The 15,202-nt window shown below is 47.1% G+C and overlaps 1 protein-coding gene across 22 annotated transcripts in view; it reads right to left on the bottom strand.

Annotated features, from left to right (window-relative positions):
* The window catches only part of FMNL3 (formin like 3), a 106,077-nt gene extending 90,962 nt beyond the window's left edge, over window positions 1-15,115 (bottom strand). For 21 of the 22 annotated variants that reach the window (XR_014507994.1, XR_014507995.1, XR_014507996.1 and 18 more), the window contains exon 1: window positions 14,869-15,114. Coding sequence is in view for 12 of the 22 variants with exons in the window: in XM_083427368.1 (XP_083283494.1) it covers window positions 14,869-14,985 (117 nt within the window). In the remaining 10 variants the exon portion in view is untranslated. Of the gene's footprint in view, window positions 1-14,868 lie in introns of all 22 variants that reach the window. The other variant, XR_014507993.1, reaches the window with a different exon arrangement.
* Between the last annotated feature and the right edge of the window lie 87 nt (window positions 15,116-15,202).

Genomic DNA, 15,202 nt, shown 5'->3' on the forward strand with positions numbered 1-15,202 from the left:
CAAACATACTAATGCAGATACAGCCCTAGGGAGGGAGGGAGGGACCTGTCTATTTTGATTTCTCCCAGTTTCTCATTTCCCACATTTCTGCACCAGTTTACAGTTAAGTTCTCCCCAAAATTCGCCAACATTTTAGCATGTTCCCCCCCCAATACATACATTTCTGTATGCAGTTTTCCTAAAACACACATTTCATGTAACAGTAATGCATGTTTGTATGTTATTTCCACATAGATGCAGTTTATATGTGCAGTTTTCCCTAATACACACATTTTTGTACACTTCTTTTGGTTGGCAAACTACACTGCAATGTTCAGAAAAGTGCAAGTTTAAAGAGAAAGCTGCATTTCAGATTACATATTAAAATATGAACTAAATGGAATTTCTCCTCCACTCTTCCATGGCCCTAGCTTCCAACATGAGTTAATCCACTTATTTGGAGCCTCTTTTTAAAAACCTCATCTCCAACATTTGCCATGATAGGCTACTTGATAGGTTAGCCAGGGGTTGTCAATGTGAAGCTCTCCAGTTGTTGCTGGACTCCAACTGCCACCAGCTCCATCCAGCGTGGTCAATGGTCAGGGATGATGGGAGTTGTAGTCCAGCAACATATGGACGACGTGACATTAGCTACACCTGCTGTAAGCTATGCAGTCATTAGATGATTCTTCCACTACAGTCTTACTCCACCCATCCCTCTTAATGCACATCATGCGATAATCGTCAACTTAATCACACCATCTTGTGTTGTCCGCCCTCCGAGCCACCCCCTGCAACCTACAAAATGCAGTCATTCTGTTTTGCACATGGTGCAAAGTTTTGTGTTGTGGAAGAACTGAATGCTAGCATTGACCGGTAACCAGGCCTGGGTATCAACACACCATGGGCTCTGCAAGAGGGTAATTATCAGTGATGGCATCTGTGCGGTGAGTGTGATCATCAACTGTGTTGGATTATAGGACAAACGTTAGCCCCATGCAAAATCATTATTTGCATCTGTTCTGGTCTTGATTCTTCCCTTCCTGGCTATATTCCCAAAAGCTCACAGATGGCGCTGCAAAATAGCTTTCTCTAGTCCTGCTAACCACAATATTGATACTGAATGTATAGTCTGTCAATATGCACATGGTCCTCCAGTCGTCTCCCATTCAAGCCCTGACAATGCCCAAACCACCTTAGATTGAGTAAGGCTGACACATCATGTGCCACATGTGTTAATCTACCGCTGTTGAACTCCAGATGCGCCATACAAATACCATCTCAAATAATGACTCTGCCACAGGGCCCACAGTTGCTATGGCCTTGCACAGTCATTCTCCTCTAAGGTTCCTAGTACAGTGGTACCTCGGTTTAAGAACAGTCCAGTTTAAGAACAATTTGGTTTACAAACTCAGCAAAACTGGAAATAGTGTCCCAGTTTGAGAACTTTGCCTCGGTCTGAGAACGGGATCTGAACGGTGGAAGGGCACCGGCGGAGAGAGGCCTCATTAGGGAAAGCGCGCCTCTGTTTAAGAACGGTTTTGGTTTAAGAACGGACTTCCGGAACAGATTAAGTTCGTAAACCGAGGTACCACTGTAGTTAAATTGTCTTGTTGAGCTCTGCCTTTAGCAGCAGCTTCATCCGCAACAACTGAACCTATGAAATAGCCTTATACAGTGGTACCTCAGGTTACATACACTTCAGGTTACAGACGCTTCAGGTTACAGACTCCGCTAACCCAGAAATAGTACCTCGGGTTAAGAACTTTGCTTCAGGATGAGAACAGAAATCGTGCTCCGGTGGCGCAGCGGCAGCAGGAGGCCCCATTAGCTAAAGTGGTCTTCAGGTTAAGAACAGTTTCAGGTTAAGAACGAACCTCCGGAATGAATTAAGTACGTAACCAGAGGTACCACTGTATTGCATCAGAAACAGGAGAAGCCGGCTTGGTCCATCTTGCTTAGCATCCTCTAGACTGGGGCAGCCCAACCTTTCAGACCAAGTGGGCCACAAGAGCACTTTGACATGGAACCTGTGGGCTGCGCACTGTCAACCTCCTTCCCAAAGCTGGGAAAGCACTAACTAGGCTTCGGAAAGGAGGTGGGAGGACTCAAGGGCCCTGTCAGAGTCCCCACGCTTCCTTCTCGAAGTCCAGCAACCATTAACCAGCGCAGCTGGGCCAGAATTGGTGTTGTAGGCTCAAACTGTCTTGGATTTTGATGTTTGGTGGCATCAGAAGAATTTCTAGAAACTAAGTTTCTAGTCCTGCGGCTTCAAAACATGACACAAACAATGTCTGGTGTAACATACGGGCCAGGAAGTGGAGTTTCAGGATCAGTTCCGCTCCCCACCCTCCCCCTCTCTCAGCTATGGGCATCCTACAAACGCATGGGACATGTGTAGATGTTGGTATTTTGACACAGAATTCTATGTCCCATTAATCTCAGCTTTCCTTTTTTTGGGGAAAAGAAGCAAGCTTCTGTTCCTCAAGACTGCAAAAACTAGGCTGGAATGTGCCTGGTGAAATCTAAGGAGCCATGGCGAGAACTACCGTATTTTTTGCTCTATAAGACTCACTTTTTCCCTCCTAAAAAGTAAGGGGAAATGTGTGTGCGTCTTATGGAGCGAATGCAGGCTGCGCAGCTATCCCAGAAGCCAGAACAGCAAGAGGGATTGCTGCTTTCACTGCGCAGCGATCCCTCTTGCTGTTCTGGCTTCTGAGATTCAGAATATTTTTTTTCTTGTCTTCCTCCTCCAAAAACTAGGTGCGTCTTGTGGTCTGGTGCGTCTTATAGAGCGAAAAATACGGTAAGTGGGCTTTCATATGGCGGAGATGTGAAGTTTCAGAGGCACGTGCAATTCCTTATCCCTTCTTTAGCCAGTGGAAGCAAAAGAAAAAAAAGTTGTGAAACAAGCAAACATATGCAAACTTGCATGACTGAGAGGTTCTTGATGCAGAACTCTTCAATTTTTTAGCAGCCCAGAACATACACAGTCCTGCCAAAGGCTGTTACTTATTGGCCAAAACCTATGGCATCTGAGGGCTGAATCTCCATAACCCTCTATTTTCCCAGTAATTGGCAAATAAAAGCACCTCCATATTCCTTCAAAATGCATATTGGAAACAGAATATATAGTTACAGGGAACGAGGTAGAGGGTCTTCTTGGTAGAAACGCCTGCCATGTGGAACACCCTCCCATCAGAAGTCAAGGAAATAAACAACTACTTAACTTTTAGAAGACATTAGAAGATAGCCCTGTATCAGGTGGTTTTTAATGTTTGATGTTTTATTGTGTTTTTAATATTCTGTTGGTAGCCGCCCAGAGTGGCTAGGGCAACCCAGTCAGATGGGAAGCATCTAAATGTTGTTGCTGATGATGATGATGATGATGCTGATGCTGTTGTTGTTCTTAAAAGGCCTACAGATAAACTGCATTTGCATAATCTCTCACATTATATGAGTGTTTAGAAAACATGGACTGCCTGTTAAAATGACATTTTGGCTTGCTAAACTAAGGTATCTGATTAGGACAATGAGAATAGTATCTAATTCTGCATACTGATGTGAGTCTTAGATGGTGTATGGGTTAAAGAAATGAAAGGCCAGCTATACTGTGGTTCCAAATAAGAGTCCCCATGTCTTTCTATTCCACTTTTTTTTGGGGGGGGGGACAAAGCATTTGTGCCATTAAACAGCTGCATGGCAGGCATTATTTATGTGTTTTGTTTATTGATCGCTTTCCACAAGACATATCCAAGCAACTCACAAAAATAAAATTCAAATACACAATACAAAAAAAGATTTCTCAGAGCCAGTATAAAAGTCTAAGGTGATCAAACTCTTAAATCCCCCTTCTGCCCCCCCCAAGTGCTTGACCACCAAAGAATCACCCATTTAAAAGTACCATCAACTGCTGCAGAAAGATATAAAAAATCCACAGAATTTTACCACCACACCTTCAAACACTAGGGAAGATGCTGTACCTGTTGGATGTCTGTCTGCTGAAGCTACAGTAGCCCTGCCAGAAACAAGTGGCAATGCTAAAAGACAGCCTGGGAACGGGAGCCAGGATTTTGCTCTACACTTCCCAAAGCTCTAAAACCCAGCCCTAGGAGGAGGCAACGCAACCTCACAATTTATTACAAGGCAAAACTTGGGCAAGTTTATATTTTTTTTAATTCCACAAACTCATGCCCTATCCTCCAATGCAAGTATTTCCAGCATGGCTTCAACTAACAGACAAAAGAAGCATGAGAGCGGCTTTACTTTTCAAACAGTGTTCAGAAAAGAACAAGCAACAATTAGGCTGTACGGCTTTTTAAACATCAGGGTTCTTCCCCCCCACCCTCCCCATTGTTCGAAACATTTTCGCCAAAGATCCAAACAGAGGAGCCAAAGCATTGCAAGCCTGGAATTAGTTGCAGCTGCTTTCTAATTATTCCTCAATTGCTATTTTTCAAGCGTTAATTACACCCTCACAACATGTTGGTGGCAGATTGAAGCATTCAATGACGGGACGCCCGAGGGGGCCTTCATTTGTAAAATCTGCAGCCAAGCTTCTAAGCTCCCATCCTCCCACACTGGAACTCACAAGATCCCCTCCTTCAAGCCTCCGATTTAGATACAGAACTCTTGCCCTGCTTCACGCACCATTTCTTGCCCGTGACCAGCTTCATCCTAAGCCTAGGCAGCCATTTTGCCTGCTCCAGGATAGGCTGTGGTTGCTAAGCAACCACAAGGTACAGTCTCCCCAGCATCCTCCAGGCAGGGTATCCGCATGGCTAGAGCAGAGTGCCAGTAAACCCACCTTCCCACTTCAGCTTAACCCACAGCGCTGTCCTCTCAGAGGCAGGGCTCCCTGGCTGGTCCCCCAGCCCCTTACCCTAGCAAAGGCTCCCATCTTTTGTGGAATAAAGTTTCTGAAAGTAAGCCCTCCCCCTCGATGAGATGCTGTTTCCAGGGAAGTGATGCAATATGACTGCAATCCGTAATGAGGCCTAAGCGTTTGGGTCTCCGTTGAGACTTGGCAACCCACCCAACTGGGCAGCTCTTCCAAACCGGTCCCCTCGTTGGACGACTCCGCTTGCTTTGCGGGGAGTCTATCTGGGTTGGTTGGGAGGCTGCGGTCTGCTATTCCCCCTCAACGTCAGTTTCCGTTCCCCCTCTGACTAGGAAGGAATTCGAGTCCCCCTGCCAGAATAAAGCCCTGGGTGTTTCTTCCAGATGGGACGCTGCGAAGATGTACGAGCTTCTCTCTCCTCCTGGAAGAAGGCCAAGAGGAAACCGATAGCTATTTCCACCCTTTTTCTACCCAACGTTGTACGGAATTAACTGCACGGGGAGGGATGCCATATGCTTCTATTACGCCATCCCCTTAACAATTGTGTCTATGGCTGTGTGGGAAATTCAGTCCCCTGCCAGAGACAGCTCCCTTTGAAATCCCAAACCGGAAGTCCAAATTCTGAAACACAACCCAGCCAGGCAGCTGGATTCCATTGAATAAGGTTTTCTCCCTGGGTTCTTTTCCTTTAATAATAATATATTTTTATATTTTTTAAATGAAGCCGAGAGAGAAAACGCGAGGAAGTAGGAGAGCAGAGACAGATCTTGCATACTGTGCTGTAAGCTTTGAGAGTTAAAGTTTAAAAGACAACTGATCACAACGAGTAATAATGGGTTTTCCCTAGTCTAGGTATAAGGTGGATTGCAGCCTCTATTTTGGATGGGTTGGGGGGTTTTTGCTCCTCTGTGGAAAAGACCGGCCACTGTTTTAGCTTTTATAGTTGCTAAAATGAACTTTACAAACTATAGCTACTCGAAGCCTGAATCTAAAGTGTAGAGAAGTATCAAACACCTCATTCCATTTTAATTTGAGCCTTTGGAGATTTCAACTTTGCATAAATGTGATCTGGCACTTTCTCATAATTCTACACACGCACCCTTTCAAAGGAGACACACACACAAAATGTTCTTGCACCCAGGGTCAGCCAAGGAGTTTTGGTGCTTGAGGGGTTAAAGACACATGGCACTCTACATCCTTCACTGACTTCCGGAGAATACAATTCCTGGGGAAATTCTGTATGAGCCTTGCTAAAATTCAGCACCTGTTCTTTTAAGATCTTCGCAATGGATTATAGCCCATGGGTCAGATCGGTCTGTCTTTTAGCAAGCCCCAGGATAAGGACTCCCCCCCCCCTCAAAGTTCTGTATGGAGACTAACGCTTTTTGTTTTCTTCCAAAATGTCTCCGTGTTAGGGTTGTGCATTGCTGCGGTCATCTTTGCTGACAATACCAAATTATTCATGGTGGGGAAAATTAAAAGGGATGACAAAGAGATCCAAAAGGTTCACACCAAACTGAATGAATTGGTAATAAAATGCCAAATGTGGCTTAAGGTGTGGCAAAGAATCCCAACTTCTCAGATACAATCATAGGACCTGAACTGACAGGGAATGATTTTGAAATACAGTGGTACCTCAGGTTAAGTACTTAATTCGTTCCAGAGGTCTGTCCTTAAACTGAAACTGTTCTTAACCTGAAGCACCACTTTAGCTAATGGGGCCTCCTGCTGCTGCCGCGCCGCCGGAGCACGATTTCTGTTCTCATCCTGAAGCAAAGTTCTTAACCCGAGAAACTATTTCTGGGTTAGCGGTGTCTGTAACCTGAAGCGTATGTAACCCGAGGTACCACTGTAATAATAATAATAATACAGTAATAATAATAATTTATTATTTATACCCCGCCCATCTGGCTGGGTTTCCCCAGCCACTCTAGGCAGCTTCCAACAAAACACTAAAATACAATAACCTGTGAAACATTAAAAGCTTCCTTAAACATGGCTGCCTTCAGATGTCTTCCAAAAGTTTGGGAGTTATTTTTCTCCTTGACATCTGATGGGAAGGCGTTCCACAGGGTGGGTGCCACTACCGAGAAGCCCCTCTCCCTGGTTCCCTGTAACTTGGCTTCTTGCAGCGAGGAAACCACCAGAAGGCCCTCAGCACTGGACCTCAATGTCCGGGCATAACGATGGAGGTGGAGACGCTCCTTCAGGTATCCTGGACTGAGGCCGTTTAGGGCTTTAAAGGTCAGCACCAACACTTTGAATTGTGCTCGGAAACGTACTGGGAGTCAGTGTAGGTCTTTCAAGACCGGTGTTATATGAAAGGGATATTGGAGGTCAACCCAGTGTACAGCAGCTGGGGGGGGGGGGGGAGCAAATCCCATGCTTTGAATCTACAGTCTGACCACACTTGGAATAGGTATAGTTTTGATTGCCACATCTTTTGGGTGGGGTGAGAGAGAAATATTGTAGAGCTGCAAAAGGTACAGAAAAGGGCAACCAAAACGATTAGGGGGCTACAGCAAGAGTCTGAGAGCAAAGGTTTGGAGCTATGGGGACAGTGGACAGAGTGAGTATTTCTCCCTGCCACCCAATGAAACTGAATTTAGGACATTTAGGACAGACAAAAGGAAGTCCTTTTCCACACAGCGGGCACCTTGGCTGTGGAATTTGCTGCCATGAGATGTGATGGAGTGTTTCCACCCCCGTCATTCAGCCTGGACACTGAGGTCCAGCTCCAAGGGCCTTCTGGCCGTTTCCTCACCGCGAAAAGTGAGGTTAGTGGGAACTAGGCAGAGGGCCTTCTTGGTAGTGGCATCTGCCCTGTGGAACGCTCTCCCATCATATGACGAACAACTACACAACTTTTAGAAGACATCTGAAGACAGCCCTGTATCAGTAAGTTGTTAATGTTTGGTGCATGCTGTGTTTTTATCCTATTGAATGCTGCCCAGAGTGGCTAGGGCAGCCCAGTCAGATGGATGGGGTATAAATAAAATAATTATTAAGGCTTTAAAAGGGAACTGGACACATTCTTAAACCGTGTTCAGGCACCGGCCTGAATATGTGAAGGGTTAAACCGGGGGTAGAGGTCACAAGCTATGTCACAACATCCCGAGGTGCAAGATCATTAGTCAAAGGTCAGGAAGCCTTTTAAAAAAACACCTGTTTCTGCACACTTGTAAACTGCCCTCACAATCAAAAACCCTGAGAAGCCAGAGTTCCTGTTTGAGGAGAGGTTTCTAACTACATTCAGGGTGGGGGGGAAGCCTCCAGACCTTCATGGTAATCGCACAAAGATATAAGAAGCAGCCAGTTTGCCCAAGGATGTTGGAGGCAGGGCATGTGTGTGCATGAGAGGATAAAGCTATTCATGGCCGCTACTCATGGATACAGGCTAGCTTCCAGGATCCAAGTCCTCCGAATACTAATTGCTGGGAAACAATGTTGGGGAGGGCTATTGGTTCTCACAGGCACCTGGTTGTGCCGGGACGCGGGTGGCGCTGCTGTCTAAATCACAGAGACTAGGGCTTGCCGATCAGAAGGTCGGTGGTTCGATTCCCCGCAACACAGTGAGCTCCCGTTGCTCGGTCCCTGCTCCTGCCAACCTAGCAGTTCAAAAGCACGCCAGTGCAAGTAGATAAATAGGTACCGCTCCGGCGGGAAGGTAAACGGCGTTTCCGTGCGCTGCTCTGGTTTGCCAGAAGCGGCTTAGTCATGCTGGCCACATGACCCGGAAGCTGTACACCGGCTCCCTCAGCCAGTAAAGCAAGATGAGCGCCGCAACCCCAGAGCTGGCCACGACTGGACCTAACGGTCAGGGGACCCTTTACCTTTCTCTTACCTGGTTGTGCCACTGCAGGAAAAAGGCTCTGGGTTAGACAGGTCTTTGCTGAGTTGCAAAGGAAGGAAACAATTGAGACCACACTCTGCAAACCCACCTGCCAATGTGGCCCATGGGAGCAGCTGTGGGAGCTCAGGATCCAACCCGCTTTCAAGATGTTATCCCCAAACCTACACTAGCCCCTATTCTCACTAAGATGGCAAATCTTTGCCTGTGCTATACTATTTCTCAGTATAGGTGGAGGTGCTCCTCCGTCCAAAAATCCCCCCCAGCTAGAAAAGTACCATCTCCGGGAGAAAAGTTCTCGATGGGAGGTAACTTTGATGCCACAGTAAAACCAATCCTTAGTTGCAGTTCAGATTAACTACTTGAGTCAGGGCCTTCAGCATCCCTCATGATTTTGGCTGTCTGCAACAGCCTAAAATTACACAACTAAATTACTAAAAATCTTTTATCTATCGATCGTCTATATATCTATAACTCAGTTTTGAGAGGCGTGTTTAAAGCTTTGGGAACTAGAAATGTTTTAAAGATGATAAGGTGTTTGCAGGCCTCACTGGGTAAAGGAATTTCATAGGTCCAGCAAAATACATTCCCGGCCTCCACAAATGTCACCGCTTGTTGAATGACATTTTCAAAGATGGCTTTCCCAGCCCATTTCAAAGGGCAGCAGAGCTTGCGCAGGGAAGGTTTTCTCCCAAAGGAAGGGTGGGCCCAGGCCTTTCACGACTCTAAAGGTCAGTTCCAGAATCTTAAACTGTACTCAAGAAAGTAAATGGCAGACAATACAATTCACAAACAATATTATGATAACCCTCCCAGTGATGTGGCACTTTAAATTGGCTTATAATGAAGGAATCTGCAATTGGAAGGACAATTCAGGCTTCATAATGGGTACCACCTGGACCCTTCAGCTGCCCACAGGAGGCAGGCGAAATGGGTGGGGAGACTGATGGGGGTTGTTCAAGGAGGCCAGCTGGCAATCCACTTTAAAATAGGGCTGGGAAGATGTTGCTGGACTTTCAGATGGTGGTGGACTACCACTCCCATCATTCTTAACCATTGGCTATGCTGGCTAGGGCTGATGCGAGATGAAGCGCAGCCATGTCTGGAGGGCCACAGCTTCCGCATCCTTTCTAAGGAACTGAAAGAGCGGGTTGACTCCCCAGTCCTTATTCCCACCTCCAAAGCTATCTAGTTCAAAGCACAATACTGGTCAGGTCTCATAACACAGAATAATTCAAAATACAATTTAATAAATCTGGTTTTTAATTTGCGATTTGACCTCAAAATTCAAGATGCGATTCTCAGGTTGTTTTCAACAGAATGTTTCCCAGTTGGTTAAATACATGGGTGAAATCATATGGAAGTCACAAGTAGATTTTCAAGCATTTTCAATGATCCCTTGGGAATCTTCCCGTCCTTCTTTTAACTTGCATCGCCACCAATCACAAGGTATGCTTCTCTCAAACATCACAGCACCTCAACCTGCTAGTGTAACCTGCTGGTCTACCCAAGATGGTGTCACAGGTGGCCCTGTGTGGCCTGACTTACACATAGCTGTTGACAGTCTGTCCAGTGTGTAACTTTGGGCATTATCTTCCCACCTCTCTCACCAGTTTCCTCTCCCACCTCTCCGGTCTACACTGAAATCAGGTAGACCTATAATTGATATCCAGTGCTTGGAAGGCGGAGGGCAACAAAGGAGGTGGACATGTCTGAGGCTATCACACCCCCTCCTGCCCTGAAGCCCTCCCTGTGCTACATTACATCATGATCTAGCACAGCATTGTGCACATGGGGGAGGGGCGTGTTTCTGTCTTCCATCTCAACCTATACTGCAGGGGCAAGGTAGCACATCTGGGATGGAAGTCAACCACATTTTTACTCAGAACAAACCAAATGACATTATGAGCATGACTAGGTTAGGTCCATTAATTCCAGTGGGTCTACTAGGAGTAAAACCTAGTTAAATGCTACCCCCATGGTCCTTCTGTCCCTCATCTAGGGCAGATTACTACCACCATAGGGACGCGGGTGGCGCTGTGGGTTAAACCACACAGCCTAGGACTTGCTGATCAGAAGGTTGGCGGTTCGAATCCCCACGACGGAGTGAGCTCCCATTGCTCGGTCCCTGCTTCTGCCAACCTAGCAGTTCAAAAGCACGTCAAAGTGCAAGTAGATAAATAGGTACCGCTCCAGTGGGAAGGTAATGGTGTTTCCATGTGCTACTCTGGTTCGCCAGAAGCGGCTTATTCATGCTGGCCACATGACTTGGAAGCTGTATGCTGGCTCCCTCGGCCAGTAAAGCGAGATGAGTGCTGCAACCCCAGAGTCATCCGCGACTGGACCTAACGGTCAGGCGCCCCTTTACCTTTACCACCACCATATACTTCACTTGAGCGGAGCGTACAACCATTTGCCCTACATTACGGAATTAGAGACGAGACACCATGTTATGGACTGCAGGGAATATTACAGAACCTCTGTGGAAGCGAACAGGAGAGCAGATGCGATCACTGCTTTTCCATAACTCCAAAGTTCTGACCCGTCGATAGCAGCAATAAGAACTGGGGAACTGGATGCAGCAGCGTCTATGCCAGGACTGGTGCACCAAAACTGGAATGGACAGCGGACCAACTACATTGCACCTAGATTGGAGATTGGATCCATCTGATTTATCACTAGCTGCTTCAGCACTGTAGCACAATGGGAAAGTTTTATTATTGGCCGATACAGACTCAGTTGGGCTCTCAAATTACACTACAGATAGAGCTCTGATATGTGCCCTCCTCTGCAACCACATACATAGCATAATGCTTAATCCTGCCCCAGGGAAGGCAAAAAAAAGTACTATACATCTGCTTAAATCATAAATCACCAGTATCAGAATGATGAATGCCTCTGTGAATATACAGGAACATAACATGGATTTCTTCTTCTTCATGCCTTTGGCTATTAAGATTGATACTTTCATGAATGCAGACTGTTCCACCTTTGCCCAGGGCTACGAATAGTCCGCACATTCATACTCAAAATACAAAAAAAAATTCCTACAATTTTGCATCTACTGAATTCAAATTCTGCATGAATAAATTATGTAACCAATATAATTTACACAAAGGTGCATAACTTTCACCTATTTTGCATAACTGCAATGTTTACTGTTTTATATATTCTGATTTGATAGTCATGGGAGTTGAAAGAACTATACCGGACATGAGTTCTAACCCCACAGCCACTGGAAATCTTGTTTAGCCCAGTCCCATGACTAGCACATCACGCTGTTTTTTGAAATTTCAGAAAGCACAGCTCACATGCTTCCAAGAACATATTCAAAACAATGAGGGCTAGAAACTTGCTCTCTTTTAAAGAAAGAAATGAAAACTCTGGCTTAAAAAGATCTGAATGCAGAAAGCTACTGCTATTCAAAGCAGACAATATTAGACTGGCTGGATCAATGATCTGCCTCAGTATAAGCTCCTTACGTTCAATGTATTACCAGCAATCCTGTATCATGTGGGTTTTGAAACACAACCCCTTTTCCTACAAATCAGAGTGAAAATGGAACTATTCAAACAGCTGCATGACCACTGTAGGGCGAATGGACAGAGGAGGGAACTATGTGTCACATGCTGTCAGCTTCCTGTCACTCTGACATCGCTGGAGTGGAATTTTGAAAAAAACAAACATACTTTCCACAATCAAGAAGGAAAAAATCCCCCAGAAATCCCCAAGCATTCTCTACACAACCAGAATCTCTAACGGCTCAGCCACAGTCTCTGAATCTCAAGAGTCACATCCGATGTGTCATAATCTTTTTATGAAAAGTCAAGAAGCAGAGAATCTCCTTGGAAAAGCCAGGGAAGGGAAGGCAACTTGACTTTGCAAAGAGAAAGATGACCACAGAAGTGTCCCTTTGTTCCCAAGAAATCCTTGGGGCCGTCCACTGGGATGTTCCATATGAGTAAATGGGCAGCACGAACTCTGCTTCTCAAAATGGTCAAATTTCCACTATTGCATAAGGAGCAATCACAAAGCCACTCTCTACTCTTCTGGCTTTCATTCTTTTGGAATGAATTTCTCCCTATCAGTTCTTCCATCCCAGCAATTAACACAGATCAACCAATTACCCAATCATTACACCGCACTTTGGGATAACTTCCCCAAACAGATAATATGTACAAACAGGAGCATTGGTTTCAACCTCCAGAAGCCTCTACTCAAAATTCTAATGCATGAAGATCACAACCACCACCTTGCAGTCTTCCAAAAGGCAAAACTTATACAGACCAAGACACAAATAAGAATACTTTAAGAGGTGAAATGATCAGGTGAATACACCCCTTGAATTCACAGAAGTCACCCATTCACAAAGCTTGGCCTGGCACACTAAGCTTATCCTAGGCCTCCTGCATAAAAATGGAACATTTCCCCACTCAAAGCCCTTTTCAGCAGGTGTGGACAATTTATGGCTCTCCTGATTTGTTAGATTACCACTCACATAATCTCTGACCATGCAGGGTTGGAGCTGATAGGAGTTAAGAGTCCTAAGAGCATCTGGAGGGCTAAACAGGTCAGCCACTTTGCTCCAAGGGCGAGGGCATATTCTACAGATCTCACAAGAAGGTTCACAACAAGGAGCACCATCCAGACCCTGCTTAGGAGGACCGTATTCTCTGCTCCTCTTTTCCTGATCCCTCTTCTTCTTCTTCCTTTCTTCCTGGGCAAAGCTTGGGCCACTAGCAGCTATCCAATCAGAGACTAATTCCTTTCACCCACAAGTTAAGAGTGGCCTTTTCTGTGGACACAGTGGAGACGCAAGAAGGTAGTCTCATAACTTTCCAGACCAGGTCCGCTTCCTTCCTTCTTCCAAGGACAAGAGTTTAAATCCCCACCAAACCCACCACCCACATGCCCTCGGCAGGATGCATGCCAACAGCGTACAGTGATGCTGAGGGGCACTTGGGGTATTCCACATTCCCGCCAGTACCACTCCTCACAAAACTGGTTCACAATGCAAGCACACAAGGCCTCTCGGTTGATAAAGGGATCATCCACAGGGTCCCGCAAGGAGAAACTGGATTGAGAGGGACTGGATATGAGAGGCCAACCAAGGAAAGATAAATGGTTCCAAGGAAAAGGATGGCAAGCGCAGGGGGTGGGGGTCATGCAGCTCCATTAGGGTAGCTGAGGGTAGCAAGGTGATGCTACGGTTCTACGGCAGAAGGATCCTAATGCATGGGAGCAGGAATCCAGTCTTGGTGGGGGGTTTGAAAATTTCGAAGGAATTGGGGGATATAGAAGCTTGAAACGCAGCTGCAAAGGAATTGGAAAGAGCTAACCCACTGGAACAAAAATGGGACCTCAGATTGTGGGGTGGAGTGATCAAAGTGTGGAAGAGGTCAAGGCAGGCGGGCAAAAGGATCTGGGGAAGAAGGCACTTCAACTGGGGATCAGACATGCTATGGGTCAGAATGTGGAGATGGAGAAAAGCTGTGGAAGAGGACTGAGGATCACTGGACCCTGGATTCCTGGCCCATTGCGATGGGCCAAGATAACACTGAAGTTCCCGGTGTGAGCTGGCTGCCCTACAAGGGTGATCCACTCAGAATGGTGCCACAAAAGGGGGAGGAATCTGTCAGAATCATGGGTTAATAGACGCTAAGAAGATAGGTAAGATTTATAAAGCTGAGACCAGTTGAGGGATCTAGCGAAAACGAACGGAGAGCGGGGTGAAAGAGAGATGGAAAGAACTTCTGGGAACTCTTGTGGTGAAGAAGAAGGGAAGCTACCGGAACATCTCAGCAACCGCGAGTAATCTGTCCTGCGGAGGAATCGACCAGAGAGCCCCGGTCAGGCAAGAGCCCAGGGTAGGAGAACCCAGCAAGGGGAGATTCTGGATGCAACCACCAGGGCTGCAAACCCCGCGGAAGGTGGGGGGGGGGGGGAGAGATCGAGAGAATGGTGTCCCATATCTGAGGGGGCCAGGAAAAGTGTCTGGAAAAGTTGGAGAGGGAGGAGAAACTATTCCTATCGAGAGGGCGGGTAGGAATCCCTCCCGCAGCGAGGATGGACCAGGGCGATTTTTCAATCGAGGAGAGCCTTGCAACGGAATCTACCCGCAGCAGCGTCGAGAAGGGGATGTGAGGGATCAACGAGGGGATCGGGAGAGGGGGTGGGGTAAGGAAGAGGGATCTCTCACCAGCACCATCGCGAATCTCTCCTCCAGCTCCCCCTGGTCCGGCATGGGCACTTTCCCCGGCGGGGGCGGCAGCAGCCCGGAGCCCCCGCCCGGCTCCCCGCTCTCGGCGTTCCCCATCCCCGGCGGCTCCCGGGGAGGCGGGGACGGCAGAGCCCTCCTTGGCTGCCCGTCGAGAGTACGGAGCCGCCGTGGCCAGGCGGCGGCGGCTGCCTCCCACCAGTCCCTCCCTCGCTGCCCGGCCGGGGACGGGACGCGGCCGTCGGCGCCGCCCCCGGCACCGCCCGCCTGCAGACATCGCCCGCCCAGCGGACGGCGAGCGACGGCGGCGCCTGCC

This window comes from Podarcis tiliguerta (genome assembly GCF_965153285.1).
Source record: "Podarcis tiliguerta genome assembly, chromosome: 2".
In the NCBI taxonomy this organism is placed as follows: domain Eukaryota; kingdom Metazoa; phylum Chordata; class Lepidosauria; order Squamata; family Lacertidae; genus Podarcis; species Podarcis tiliguerta.